General features: G+C 43.0%; 1 protein-coding gene across 1 annotated transcript in view; it reads left to right on the top strand.

Moving 5' to 3' along the window:
* The window catches only part of LOC139584170 (follistatin-related protein 4-like), a 222,720-nt gene that overhangs the window by 186,607 nt on the left and 21,547 nt on the right, over positions 1-14,566 (top strand). The window contains exons 7-9 of the mRNA XM_071415720.1: positions 7,401-7,567; positions 11,097-11,217; positions 12,328-12,489. Coding sequence (XP_071271821.1) covers positions 7,401-7,567; positions 11,097-11,217; positions 12,328-12,489 — 450 coding nt within the window. The remainder of the gene's footprint in view (positions 1-7,400; positions 7,568-11,096; positions 11,218-12,327; positions 12,490-14,566) is intronic.

The following is a 14,566-nucleotide window of genomic DNA, read 5'->3' as shown; positions in this document are numbered from 1 at the left end:
TTGCTGATAATGGGCCTCTGTACGCCTATGTAGATATTCCATAAAAAATCTGATGTTTCCAGCAGCAATAGTCATTTACAATTTGATGTTATTTTAATGGACAAAAATTTTGATTTTCTTTCAAAAACAAGGACATTTCTAAGTGACCCAAAACTTTTGAATGGTAGTGTGTGTGTGTATATACAGTGGGGAGAAGAAGTATTTGATTCACTGCCGATTTTGCAGGTTTTCCTACTTACAAAACATGTAGAGGTCTGTAATTTTTATCATATGTACACTTCAACTGTGAGAGACGGAATCTAAAACAAAAATCCAGAAAATCACATTGTATGATTTTTAAGTAATTCATTTGCATTTTATTGCATGACATAAGTATTTGATACATCAGAAAAGCAGAACTTAATATTTGGTACAGAAACCTTTGTTTGCAATTACAGACATCATACGTTTCCTGTAGTTCTTGACCAGGTTTGCACACACTGCAGCAGGGATTTTGGCCCACTCCTCCATACAGACCTTCTCCAGATCCTTCAGGTTTCGGGGCTGTCGCTGGGCAATACGGACTTTCAGCTCCCTCCAAAGATTTTCTATTGGGTTCAGGTCTGGAGACTGGCTAGGCCACTCTAGGACCTTGAGATGCTTCTTACGGAGCCACTCCTTAGTTGCCCTGGCTGTATGTTTTGGGTCGTTGTCATGCTGGAAGACCCAGCCACGAACCATCTTCAATGCTCTTACTGAGGGAAGGAGGTTGTTGGCCAATATCTCGCGATACATGGCCCCATCCATCCTCCCCTCAATACGGTGCAGTCGTCCTGTCCCCTTTGCAGAAAAGCATCCCCAAATAATGATGTTTCCACCTCCATGCTTCACGGTTGGGATGGTGTTCTTGGGGTTGTACTCATCCTTCTTCTTCCTACAAACACGGCGAGTGGAGTTTAGACCAAAAAGCTCTATTTTTGTCTCATCAGACCACATGACCTTCTCCCATTCCTCCTCTGGATCATCCAGATGGTCATTGGCAAACTTCAGACGGGCCGGGACATGCGCTGGCTTGAGCAGGGGGACCTTGCGTGCGCTGCAGGATTTTAATCCATGACGGCGTAGTGTGTTACTAATGGTTTTCTTTGAGACTGTGGTCCCAGCTCTCTTCAGGTCATTGACCAGGTTCTGCCGTGTAGTTCTGGGCTGATCCCTCACCTTCCTCATGATCATTGATGCCCCACGAGGTGAGATCATGCATGGAGCCCCAGACCGAGGGTGATTGACCGTCATCTTGAACTTCTTCCATTTTCTAATAATTGCGCCAACAGTTGTTGCCTTCTCACCAAGCTGCTTGCCTATTGTCCTGTAGCCCATCCCAGCCTTGGGCAGGTCTACAATTTTAGCCCTGATGTCCTTACACAGCTCTCTGGTCTTGGCCATTGTGGAGAGGTTGGAATCTGTTTGATTGAGTGTGTGGACAGGTGTCTTTTATACAGGTAACGAGTTCAAACAGGTGCAGTTAATACAGGTAATGAGTGGAGAACAGGAGGGCTTCTTAAAGAAAAACTAACAGGTCTGTGAGAGCCGGAATTCTTACTGGTTGGTAGGTGATCAAATACTTATGTCATGCAATAAAATGCAAATTAATTATTTAAAAATCATACAATGTGATTTTCTGGATTTTTGTTTTAGATTCCGTCTCTCACAGTTGAAGTGTACCTATGATAAAAAATTACAGACCTCTACATGCTTTGTAAGTAGGAAAACCTGCAAAATCGGCAGTGTATCAAATACTTGTTCTCCCCACTGTATATAGTAATGAAACAGGCAGGGAGCAGGTCTCGAACCCTCGACCTTCTAGCCCGAAGTCCAGCGCGCTATCGACTGTGCCGCAAAAGCATGCTCGAGCGGCAGAGTCGATATCCATGCTTATAAACACAGGGTCGTTACAATATATATACAGGTGAAGTCGGAAGTTTACATACACTTAGGTTGGAGTCATTAAAACTAGTTTTTCAACCACTCCACAAATTTCTTGTTAACAAACTATAGTTTTGGCAAGTCGGTTAGGACATCTACTTTGTGCATGACACAAGTCATTTCTCCAACAATTGTTTACAGACAGATTATTTCACTTATAATTCACTGTATCACAATTCCAGTGGGTCAGCAGTTTGCATACACTAAGTTGACTGTGCCTTTAAACAGCTTGGAAAATTCCAGAACATGATGTCATGGCTTTAGAAGCTACTGATAGGCTAATTGACATAATTTGAGTCAATTGAAGGTGTACCTGTGGATGTATTTCAAGGCCTACCTTCAAACTCAGTGCCTCTTTGCTTGACATCATGGGAAAATCAAAAGAAATCAGCCAAGACCTCAGAAAAAAATTGTAGACCTCCACAAGTCTGGTTCATCCTTGGGAGCAATTTCCAAATGCCTGAAAGTCCACGTTCGGCTGTACAAACTATAGTACGCAAGTATAAAGACCACGGGACCACGCAGCCATCATGCCAATCAGGAAGGAGATGCATTCTGTCTCCTAGAGATGAACATACTTTGGTGCGAAAATTGCAAATCAATCCCAGAACAACAGCAAAGGACCTTGTGAAGATGCTGGAGGAAACGGGTACAAAAGTATCTATATCCACAGTAAAACGAGTCCTATATCGACATAACCTGAAAGGCTGCTCAGTAAGGAAGAAGCCACTGCTCCATAACCGCAATAAAATGCCAGCCTATGGTTTGCAACTGCACATGGGGACAAAGATCGTACTTTTTGGAGAAATGTCCTCTGGTCTGATGAAACAAAAATAGAACTGTTTGGCCATAATGACCATCGTTATGTTTGGAGGAATAGGGGGAGGCTTGCAAGCCAAAGAACACCATCCCAACCGTGAAGCACGGGGGTGTCAGCATCATGTTGTGGGGGTGCTTTGCTGCAGGAGGGACTTGTGCACTTCACAAAATAGATGGCATCATTAGGGAGGAAGATTATGTGGATATATTGAAGCAACAGCAAGACATCAGTCAGGAAGTTAAAGCTTGGTCGCAAATTCCCTTAGCCACAACACTGACAACTTAATCAGATTGCCTTAAGCATCAGAGAGCTTGGGAGGTGGAGCTATGGAGACCAATCAAACATTTAGGCCGAATTCTTACCGAGTGTAATGCTCCCTCCTCGACTCTCATTCCTGTGTACCCCCACCTCGCAGACAGCCAAGCTCTCTTCTCCCTGTTTTGTTTCCAGGGATGTCTTATTTAGGCACATGAGGCCCCAGGTAATATAGGAGAAAGGGGATGAGATTTCTGGGCTGCGTTCAGAGGCCCACATGAGTTATTCCCAGGGAGAGCTCATTCCTACTTTGCATTTACATTTCTGTGTGTATTTTCTGGAGCGGAGGCCAGAACCGAGCATCCTCCATGTTGGCTATACCGCATATAGCAGGCGCTAGCAGTTACCACTGATGGATCAATAGTTTGTGAATTGCAGGAAAGTTACTCGTACACATGCAATTTTTGGGTGGGTTAAAAAGCCTAGGAATCATTAAGGAGATAATGTCATGTCAACCCTATCCAGCAGGGAGAACCGTGCAGGCATGGCCAGTGGATATGTAATTTGTCTGCCTTTGTCACACACGCTCTGCTCTTCAGAAGACGAGGCTTTTGCCTGTGTAGTCGGCTGGTAAAAAATTGGACGGAGAGAGGCTTCTCCTCAGGGAACAACAATCTCCAAAGCTGGAGTCAAAATCTCCATTTGGCATCAGTATTTATTTCACATCGAATTGCTCAGAGCCAACAAAAGATGAACCCACCACTGTTCTAACATGGAGGACATTTTTGTGTGGGTGTTTTTTTTGTATTGCTTTTGTGCCAGACGAAACAGTGTAGGCTGAATTTCTAGACGGAGTGGGTTTGAAAAGTTGCCAGGTTGTCTCTGCAATAACCTCCATCTTAGTGCACTCTCAATTTTACATTTGATTCAGCTCATAAGTGTCAAAGTGTATATATCATGGCTGAATTTGGAAGGCTGAAATGTGTTGGTTTTAACAATGATCTATCAGTTTTATCAACCTTCACTGTCCTTCAAGAGTTGACGAATTTCCTCTTCACTTCAGTTTTGCTTTCGGTTTGGAGACAGCTCTCAAGACCCTGCAAATGAATATGTCCTTTTCAACAACTTTACTCTCTACTCATATACTGTACATGTAACATTGGAGAACAAAAAGGGAAACTGACTACTCAGTCATTTGCACAATCCTTCTCTCTGCATATTGTGATACCAGTAACATAAAGGTATGCAGTGTACATGAGAGGCCAGTTGTAGTGAGGAGTAGGCTCCCTAGCTAGCCATGTCAAATCAATGTATTCTGCTCTGCATTGGCCTACCTCTCATAGCCCACCATGTCACCCCAATTACTGTGGGGTAGATTAAACCCTACCTGGAAGTGGCAACGTATCATAAGAAAAAAACGAATACTGTTTTATTTTGGAACTCAGTCGGGGTCCTCAACTTAAAACTGAGAGTAAGAATAGTAGAATACATAATAGGTACAATTTAGAAATGTTTTACTCGTGATATGTGAGTCACTGACAGTCACTCAATTAGCCATGTCAGCTAACAGTTTTTAGATTGGGAGTTAGTCTAGTCAGTTATCTAAACTTGTATTCGGCCTAATCATGGCCGACTACCGACCGCGCATGCAGGGCATGTGCCCAGGGGCCCTGACCTCCAGGAGGCCCCATTGGTTTTGTTAGTCATTCTCACTCAGATATCATATTAACATGGCATAAGTCATTAGGGAATTTGCTTTGAAACTGCAACAATTTCTCTCCCTTCCATGGCAAAATGGGTAGAATTGCATGAAATGTGCTGTAAAACTCCACATGCTTTCTCTCTGCCCCATGGCAACATGTGTAGATTTGCAGAACACTTGCTTTAAAACTGCAACATTTTCTTTACACCCAATGGCAAAATGTGTAGAATTGCAGAAAATAAACGTTAAAACGTCTATCTCACTTAGGGCCCCCAAAAGGCACACTATTAGATCTGCTCTCCTAATCTCACCAATCCAGTAAGTAACCATTGGTTATTTTACTATAAATTCAGTTTTTCCCTAATCCTATAAGTAACCCTTGGTTACTTTACTATAAATTCAGTGTTTCACCTCTTTTGGTATGTTTTGTAACTGAACGAAGGAACAGCAAGCAATGTAGCAATCAAAGTAGTTCTTGACTTAATGATATCATTAGACGGCAACAGTAAATGTTTCCCTCTCAAGCAGTTTGTGTTTGGGCTCCGCTGGCTCTCTGCTTTCAGAGCCTGATGAATCGGGTTTACGTAAGCCTTTATAAGAGGTGGATCAGAACATCGTGAATTGATTCTGCGAGAAAAGCAGGGGAGATTTCTCACAAGCATGTACTAGCCGAGCAGAGCAGCTCTTCGCCAAGCAAGGTATTGTAGTCTGAACATGAACTAGGGTGAGTCGACTAGAGGAAGCAACATTGTGTGTCTCAAACCTGTCAAACCTATTTGGATTTGGATCACCTGGATTTGATCACCATTGGATTCGCCTACATATCCAGTAGTGTTTGTTGCAGTCATGTACTGTAGCAATACCGACTGTAAGGAAAGTATAGACCAGCAGGAGAGGATGGCACATTGTAATTTCACACGGGGGAAGAGAGCCAATTGTTTCCATCCAATCCATTTCAGAGTGGGAAGGGAACAGGGATTTGCTCAGGAGTTCATGCATGGTCGCCTCTGTTTAGATATCTGTCAGGTGTCTGGGAATCTTTGTTTATTGAATGAGTTATACTCTTCCTAAAGACCCCAACCAATTTTGACCCAGGGTCATTCAGACATACACTGAATGTACAAAACATTAGGAACACCTTCCTAATATTGAGTTGCAACCCCTTTTGCCATCAGAACAGCCTCAATTTGTCTGGGTATGGACTCTGCAAGGTGTCGAAAGTGTTCCACAGGGATGCTGGCCCATGTTGACTCCAATGCTTCCCACAGTTGTGTCAAGTTGGCTGGATGTCCTTTGGGTGCGGACCATTCTTGATACACACGAGAAACTGTTGATGACTCCTTGCTGTCCCCAGTCCACCTGGCCGTGCTGCTGCTCCAGTTTCAACTGTTCTGCCTGCGGCTATGGAACCCTGATCTGTTCACCGGACGTGCTACCTGTCCCAGACCTGCTGTTTTCAACTCTCTAGAGACAGCAGGAGCGGTAGAGATACTCTTAATGATCGGCTATGAAAAGCCAACTGACATTTACTCCTGAGGTGCTGACTTGCTGCACCCTCGACAACTACTGTGATTATTATTATTTGACCATGCTGGTCATTTATGAACATTTGAACATCTTGGCCATGTTCTGTTATAATCTCCACCCGGCACAGCCAGAAGAGGACTGGCCACCCCTCATAGCCTGGTTCCTCTCTAGGTTTCTTCCTAGGTTTTGGCCTTTCTAGGGAGTTTTTCCTAGCCACCGTGCTTCTACACCTGCATTGCTTGCTGTTTGGGGTTTTAGGCTGGGTTTCTGTACAGCACTTTGAGATATCAGCTGATGTACGAAGGGCTATATAAATAAATTTGATTTGATTTGAGAGTGAAAAACCCAGCCGTGTTGCTGTTTTGGACACACTCAAACCGGTGCACCTGGCACCTACTACCATACCCCGTTCAAATGCACTTACATCTTTTGTCTGCCCATTCACCCTCTGAATCGCACACATACACAATCCATGTCTCAGTTGTCTCAAGGCTTAAAAATGATTCTTTAACCTGTCTCCTCCCCTTCATCTACACTAATTGAAGTGGATTTAACAAGTGACATCAATAAGGGATCATAGTTGTCACCTGGAATCCCCTGGTCAGTCTATGTCATGGAAAGAGCAGGTGTTCCTAATGTTTTGTACAGTGTATTTATTACATTCTTACCGGTCATCCCTCATTCTTCCATCCCTCTCTCTTCCTTCCTGTATATGGGCCCCGGGGACACTCTGGAACAGTGCTTCTTGATTTTCCTTAAAGGTGAAACAAATTGGACTTGCTAGTCAGCTGAATGTAAATCTTCCTTAATGAGAGAAATTATATTTCCACAATGTCCTGCTCTCGTCCTCAGATCAGACACCGTTCTCTCTCACACAGCTGTGTTTGTATCCCCTACTGTGTGTTCTGTGATGTGATGAATAAAGTCTCTTTGGTTCAGTTCCACCAGCTCATTTTATTGGTCTCTCTCTTTCTGTCCGTCTTTCTTTCTTTCTTTCTTTCTCTCTTTCTCCACCCCCTCTCTCTTCTCTCTCTCACCTCCTATTCTCTCTCCCCCTCTCTCTCTCACTCCCCTACTGTATGTCTCTCTCGCTCTCTCTATCGCTCTCCCTCTTCGCCCCCACCCTGACTACAGAGGTAGTTCAGCTGAGCCTGGCTGAGGACCAGAGAGTGAGTGTCTCCACGGTAACAGTGGGCCTCAGCACCGTGCTGTCTTGTGCCATCCAGGGAACGCTGCGGCCGCCAATCATCTGGAAGAGGAACGGGATCATACTCAACTTCCTGGACCTGGAGGACATCAATGTGAGTATTGGCTGAGTCAGAGAGTTTCAGTTGTCCTGGTTGGAGGATTCCCAGAATAAGAAGGGAATAAGCAGGAAATCCAGTAGTCTCCAGCCAGGATTTCTGGAAACCAGGGAATTTATGGAAAGTTATAGGACCCTGTAAAAATCATGTTTTGACATGAATTAAGTCATGCTAGTATGAGCCAGAGTCCAAGGGAACAGGGTTGAAACAGGTTAGTCATACAGCCCAAAACTGTATAGGCTTTCACTCCAAAACTGTAGATATGTAGATAAGAGTGTCTTTAAACGTCATTGGCCTTTCAAGGTGAAACACTGAACCAGTGTCCAACATTGTGAACTTTGATGTGGTGTGTTTTTAGAAAAAACTTTTATAATTGGAACGTTGGTTAATATTTGATTATCCTCAGAATGTGTCTCTCAACAGGGGCTCTTCACGCTGAAAGAAATCTAAGAATAATCAATAACGTTAGATAAAGGTTCACGGAAAGTAAATGAGAAATGCTAATTCCAATTAACGCCATTAATTCATCTTATTTTCCCAGCTTGTTTTTTTCCATTTCCAATTAAAAACAGGTCTGTGTTTTTCCTCACTTTTTAGCTATCATTTATTCGATTAGAAATTATGTAATGATTTGGGTCTCAGTAGCACGTGGGTCTCATTGCCAGGCGTTGTGCTGATCTGAAAGAGCACAAACCATGTTCAAAATAAATATTAGCAAATCCCAACATAGCATGGCATGGGAATTGGCTACATGCGGTTAATGAACTATGGAGTGGCGGCGCCGGCGAGTTGTTTAGCTCACCTGCACAGCTGACAGTGTGGGACTCTGTTAATCCACCAGCTGATTAGAATTCTCTATTTGCATGTTAACGAATTGGCCTTGTTATATGTTGCCTCGGAGATACAATAAACAATGACATGCAGGTCAACCGGCATGTGTATAGGCGGGGTCACGGGGAGGACAAGGAAGTGAGAGAGAAAAAAAGGTCCTCTGTGCAACATGCTACATGCTACTGCTACTGTGGCCATGGAGTATTCAGTGGTAAATAGTGTGTGATGATAATTACAGTTGTCAGTTACCACTTTGAGGTTATTTTTCATGCCTTCATGTTCACAAAGTAATGTCTGATGTGCAAGAACATGCAGGTGATGATGCCACTCCACATCATGTGTTCCCATGTAATTCTTAGGCAGCTTTATGCTCTTGTAATGCATACAGTTTTCAAGGGAAGAGTTACCTCCTATTGTGCACTACCGCTGCATTTCAATTAAGAACAAAGGAAATAATTCATACTGATTGAAGGCCTTTGGTCTCCGTGTGTGCACCTTTAGCGGCGTTGGCAGAAAGCGGATGTTGCCGGTTTTCAGGGATCCAGTATTTTCAACAAAACTTCCGTTTCCCCTGAAAAACAGAAGTGGGAACTCCGTTCAGGTGTCTTTTTACGCCTGCAATGTTGGGTTACCGTGTGTGTGATTTGTCGCTTCAGGTCAGCGTAAAGTAGATTCATTTACAGGCCAACTTGAGTTGTTCTGTTTTGCTATGAAAATTATCTCATTTTGCAATCAATAAACAAATATTACATTTAGCTGTGATTGAAATTCCAACCCAAAAGGCACTCTGACATATGAAACGTTTCGCTGGCTGAGTGGCAATTTGCCCATGCTGGAATCAGACCCATTTGTCTGCACTCTGCTACAGCGTAAAGGTAGAGCAGTATTATTCTTTCTCTCTCTCTCTCCCACTAGTAAATGGGACATTTTACATATTGAATGGCTACTTTTCTCCAAAGTAATTGCGTTGTGTTTTGGGAAAGATAAAATCTGTTCCCCTCTGGTTTGATTGCCTTCAAGGAGAGGGCGGCACTATACGGCTGCGTTTACACAGGCTGCGCAGTTCTGATCTTGTGGCCAATTATTGGCAAATGAGCTGATCTGATTGGTCAAATAATTTGTGGAAAAGATCAGAATTGGACTGCCTGTGTCATAGCTGCGGAGAAAGAAAACCATTTGTTTCACTCATCACCTCCAGTAGTTCCAGACAGACCAACCTTTACTGAAACACAAGGGAATAATTCAGCAATGAAATTAAGTAGTGAGTTTTCTCTATTCAAACAATTATGCTATAACATATGTTAATTAGCATGTCAAACTCGCCCGTTTGGGAATGCTGTGAAAAATCCACAAACGCTATTATGGATACAATAGACAACTATTAGTGTGTATTATAAAGGGGGAGGGGAGATAGAAGGAAGCATCGGGGTTGGTTTAGCATTTCAAAGACAAAGCAAAAGGAAACATTTATCAGACAATATTTTGCTTCTTTACAAACTAAGGCGGAACTAATTAACTGTGTAAGTGTAAAGCCATTCCGCCCACTGTATTAAATCTTTACATTCTTTTTTATTATAACACATTTTCCTCTACAAGGTCCATCATTTGAGACCCAAATGACAGTGTGAACAAGGTGTTCAGCATCTCTTGTTTAATTTAACTTTGAGAGGATTGTATTGCATTTATAGTCTCAGGTCCACCCCACATACTGTACACACATGTCTAGGTAATTAAAAGCATCTCAAATAAACCTGTACTGGACAACATAATGAGAATCAACATTACACATTTAAGTATATCCCCTATAGGGGTACATACTATAGAAAAAAATGTTTACTGTTTAATATCTACCTCACAGAGGGAGACTGCTGAGGGGAGGACGGCTCATAAATAATGGCAGAGCAAATGGAATGGCATCAAACACATGGAAACCAGGTGTTCGATGTATTTGACACCATTCCACTCACTCCACTCCAGCTTTTTCCATGAGTACGTCCTCCCCAATTAAGGTGCCACCAACCTCCTGTGATCTACAGGTACTTGTACTATAGAGTATTTCATTTCTAAAGCAGTTTCTACTGTTCTGCTATGTTCTGTAAAGTCCGTCCTAAGTATATCCTCTGCCTTTCCTCACCTAAAAGCATCGCTAGAGATGATATGTCCTCATCCACTCCCACCTCGTTAGCTAAGAGAGTAGCAATGTTTTCTATCTAAAATCACATAGTGGGACAATAGCTTGTGGCAAGAAACTCTAAGGCTTTATTTAGTCTGTGTTCAGAGAGAGATGTGTTTCCAGGTAGGTAGCCTTGCACACAGTCTGTCCGCCACATACGGGACACCACTATTTAGTTTCTTAATCCTCCCTAAGCCCCTGCTAAAACCCCAGGTGAGTTGTGCATCCGGAAAAACAACAACTGGCTCCATTAATCACACTAATGTTCTTTGTATTTTTAACCCTTCCTATTTATCAGACTGAGTGAGCGTGACGACGGGGCTCAAATCCCCACGCCCCTCCCAACACCCAGGGACCACGTTGATTCATTGTCTAATATGCTTCCCATCACTCCATGCTCCCCTGTTGTGTGCCTTCCTTCCCCCCTCCCTCCATCCGTCCCCAACTCCCCCCTCACCTCACTCCCCTCCCTTATTCCCTTCCTCACCATCCTCCACTGCCACCTCCCTCTTCTCCCTATAGGACTTTGGCGATGACGGCTCCCTCTACATCACCAAGGTGACAACCATTCATATGGGGAACTACAGCTGTCATGCGTATGGATACGAAGAGCTCTACCAGACCCATGTACTGCAGGTGAATGGTTAGTAATGGCACATACTTGACATTTCACTGTCCTTTCATGGTCAGATTTTAGTTTGGCACGTGGTCACCAGAATGTTGACCTGACTAAACGTGTAGTAGTTGCAGTTTGCGATCACTGCTGCGTTCAACGTTACGTTCCTTTTTTGTTGTCGCTTGAATAGACAACAAATAGTTTGATAAAGTTAGATGCTCTTGTGGAGGAGGGACCTTTAGAGTTGCCTTCCAGGGTCAGGACTGGTAAACCCCTGCCTCAGACTCTAGTGGCAGCAACAGCGTTCACATCACCAAACATGGCATTGAGTCCAACATTCTATCATAGAAAGCAAATGAAGCCTGTAACCATGGCGTTCTATTCACCATACTCAATTGATTCCACCCTGAGCATGTAAACCGTTTTAGCTACAGTACATCAACTAGCCAGCAGCAAGCAGCGCAGATGCTGCAGACATTTATCAAAGCACACTGCTCGACAAACTCATTTGCATAAGTATTTTTTTCCCGCCGAGATGACGTGTGATTACCGGGCCTGCCTCTTCATTGAGGACCTTGGGAGAGCCGTCTGTACCGTATCAAATCAAAGATAATAATCGCCATTCTCAGAGCTTTGATTCATTGCATGCGCAGATATGAATGGAGAAAAATAGCCCGAAATGATTTTCAATTAACAGGGACAATAGGCGTGATTGTGTTGTGTTGTACGGCAGGATTTAGGCTAATTGAAAAACGATACAGCTGCATCTAAGACCTGGCTTCAGCTGAAGACGGAGAGAAAAGTTTTCTTCCTGGAAGGCACGTTATCTTGGAAGACAATTACCTTGTATTTCAATTGTGATCTTATTTGGTCTTATGAACATGTAAACATGCCTCTTATAAACATGTCTCATGCTGGACTCTGTTTTAATGCAGTGTACTGGTGTGAAACTAAATCCTTTCTGCATGGTGTGCTCGATGTGCCTGGTGTGTGTGTGTTTCTATACCATCCTGCCACTCCTATCAATGTTTCTTTGTAAGTATGCCTCCCTGACTCCTCTCTCTTGTGGCTGTGTGCGTGTGTCTCTCTCTTTTCACGTGTGTGTCTGTGCATGTGTACGTGTTTCTGTGTATCTAGTTCCCCCAGTGATCCTGGTCTACCCAGAGACGCAGGCACAGGAGCCTGGTGTGTCTGCCAGCCTGCACTGCCACGCCGACGGCATCCCAGACCCTAAGATCCTGTGGCTGAAGAACGGCATGGACCTGCAGCCTAGACCCTCCAAGCAGCTCTCCCTCATCGGTAAGGCACCAGGCTGCCTTGTTGCCCACACTGGCAAGACTGAGTGCATCCCAAATGACACCCTATTGCCTATATAGAGAACTACTTTTGACTAGGGCCCATAGGTAACATATAAGGGTCAGGGTGCCACTTGAGACTATTATTACCGTCATAGCAGCTGCTGTTTACAAGACACCCCATTATGCAGGGAACCATGGAGGTGTTGCTATACTAGGTGCCAGTCTGTGTCACACCTTTCTGTGTTGCCAAATCTAAGATTATGGTAACCGTTTTGACTATTGTTGTTTTGTCGGTTGATTGCTTTAGGCCACTGATTTTAAAAGAGTAAATATCCATTCCTAGAAGATTAAAGAAATAGATGGAACAACAGTGGGTGAAAATGAAACCTACGGCAGCCAGCCATGTGGGGGAGTTAAACGGAAGTTTCAATTTCCGAGGGGACAGAAGTGAGCGTCTTTTATGGAGTAACCCTCGTTAGATGGCAGTTTATAGGCTGTGTGTGGGTCATTACCTGTGATAATAGCCTGTTTTCAGGCTTCAGATGCAGCTTAAACAGGGGAGGTTCTGAAAGCTTCACACATACATTAACATCCTGCAATCCAGCTTCACGGATTGGCCGACTCTCACAGCTCAGTTTAGAGCTGGATTCTAGGATGTTCATTTAATTGTTAGATCTGATGATACTCTTGTACCTAGTAAAGGTTTAACAGAGTGCTCAAAAGTCTACAGAATATGGTGGTTTTAGAGAGTGATACTCTACACATTTGCCATGAATTTTTTCAACATTGCCTCAGTAAATAGATTTCCAACTCAGAGGCGAATGTTAGAGCTCACAATCTTTCTTGCCAATGTAAAGGTGAGGCTACAGTACTCACTAGCTATGTTCCCATGAAGTTGTCCAGTGATTTTTTGTTGTTGACATTTAGAAGGTTTGCATAGAAAATAGATGCGACAATTGACTGCTACGGTGCGTTTGTGTCGATAAAAACAGCTGGAGCTAATGACATCCCAAAAATCTAGAATGTCAAATAGAAATATAGTTGAAGAAAAAATGTTTTTTGAAGTGTTTCCTTCATTAGTTTAGGCTAATTCCGCATTAATAAAAAGACTGTATGCCCTCCCACCTATCTGTTTCATGTATCAGGTAGCCTGCAAAAGCCAAAATGGATAGAATGCAAGATTTGACTGATATTTGCCATATTCTCATGTGCCAACGTATCACCACGGTCCGTGCCATGGTGAACCGTGCACTCCTGTAGATCTGCAATAATTGGATGGTGAAACTTGCATCCAGTCAACCAGAAAAGCAAGGCGAAGCAATTCAGGCATTCTTGAAAGTCAGGATAATGATTCTGCAAAGAAATGTTTTTTTTTTTATTATAGTTGAACAGTAGATTTAACGAGCAGTAGGCATTTAGAAACAAATGTGGAGTGTAGGTACACGTGCCCCGCGTCCCTTCAAAATGATTCGGCAATCATAATTTATTCGAAAAGCACTGTTTCCGTCATTTGTCGCAATAAAGAAAGTTAGACAAAAGAAAATTCCACCCCTAACTGAACTGATAAAAATGTTGTCGATCTTTACAAAACATTTCTCCTATAGCTGCTGTTTCCATTACACGTTTATTTATTTTTTTACATAGCTTTTGTCGGTAAACTGCCTAGCTATGCTGCCAGGATCCCCTCCATTTACAATGGGAGTGTTCAAGAGGCTCAGCTGTTAGGAATAGGTGCTCTCCAAGGTTCATGACTGCTTAGTGTTACTGATGGTGCTGAATGGACAGCTGCATGGGGGATATTTAGGAAGATAGAAATCAGATAGAAATGCATTATGTAGAACCAACATCATCCTCTGTCATTTGGAATATTGATATATATATATATATATCAGCTCTGTATATTTAATTTCTATCTGACACATTCTCAACATTTCACCTCACTAAAACCTTCCATTTACCCCCTGGTGCCACACATTTCTACAAGTCTGAAATCACAGTATAATATCTCTGTTCCCTTGTTATAAATTCAACACAAAAACAACATTTTAAGTGAGAAATCAATGTCTAACTATAGGCAA

The sequence above is a fragment of the Salvelinus alpinus genome, chromosome 1 (genome assembly GCF_045679555.1).
Source record: "Salvelinus alpinus chromosome 1, SLU_Salpinus.1, whole genome shotgun sequence".
NCBI classification, from domain to species: Eukaryota; Metazoa; Chordata; class Actinopteri; order Salmoniformes; family Salmonidae; genus Salvelinus; species Salvelinus alpinus.
Note: the sequence above shows the minus strand (reverse complement) of the source record. Positions and strands in the feature narration are given on the sequence as shown.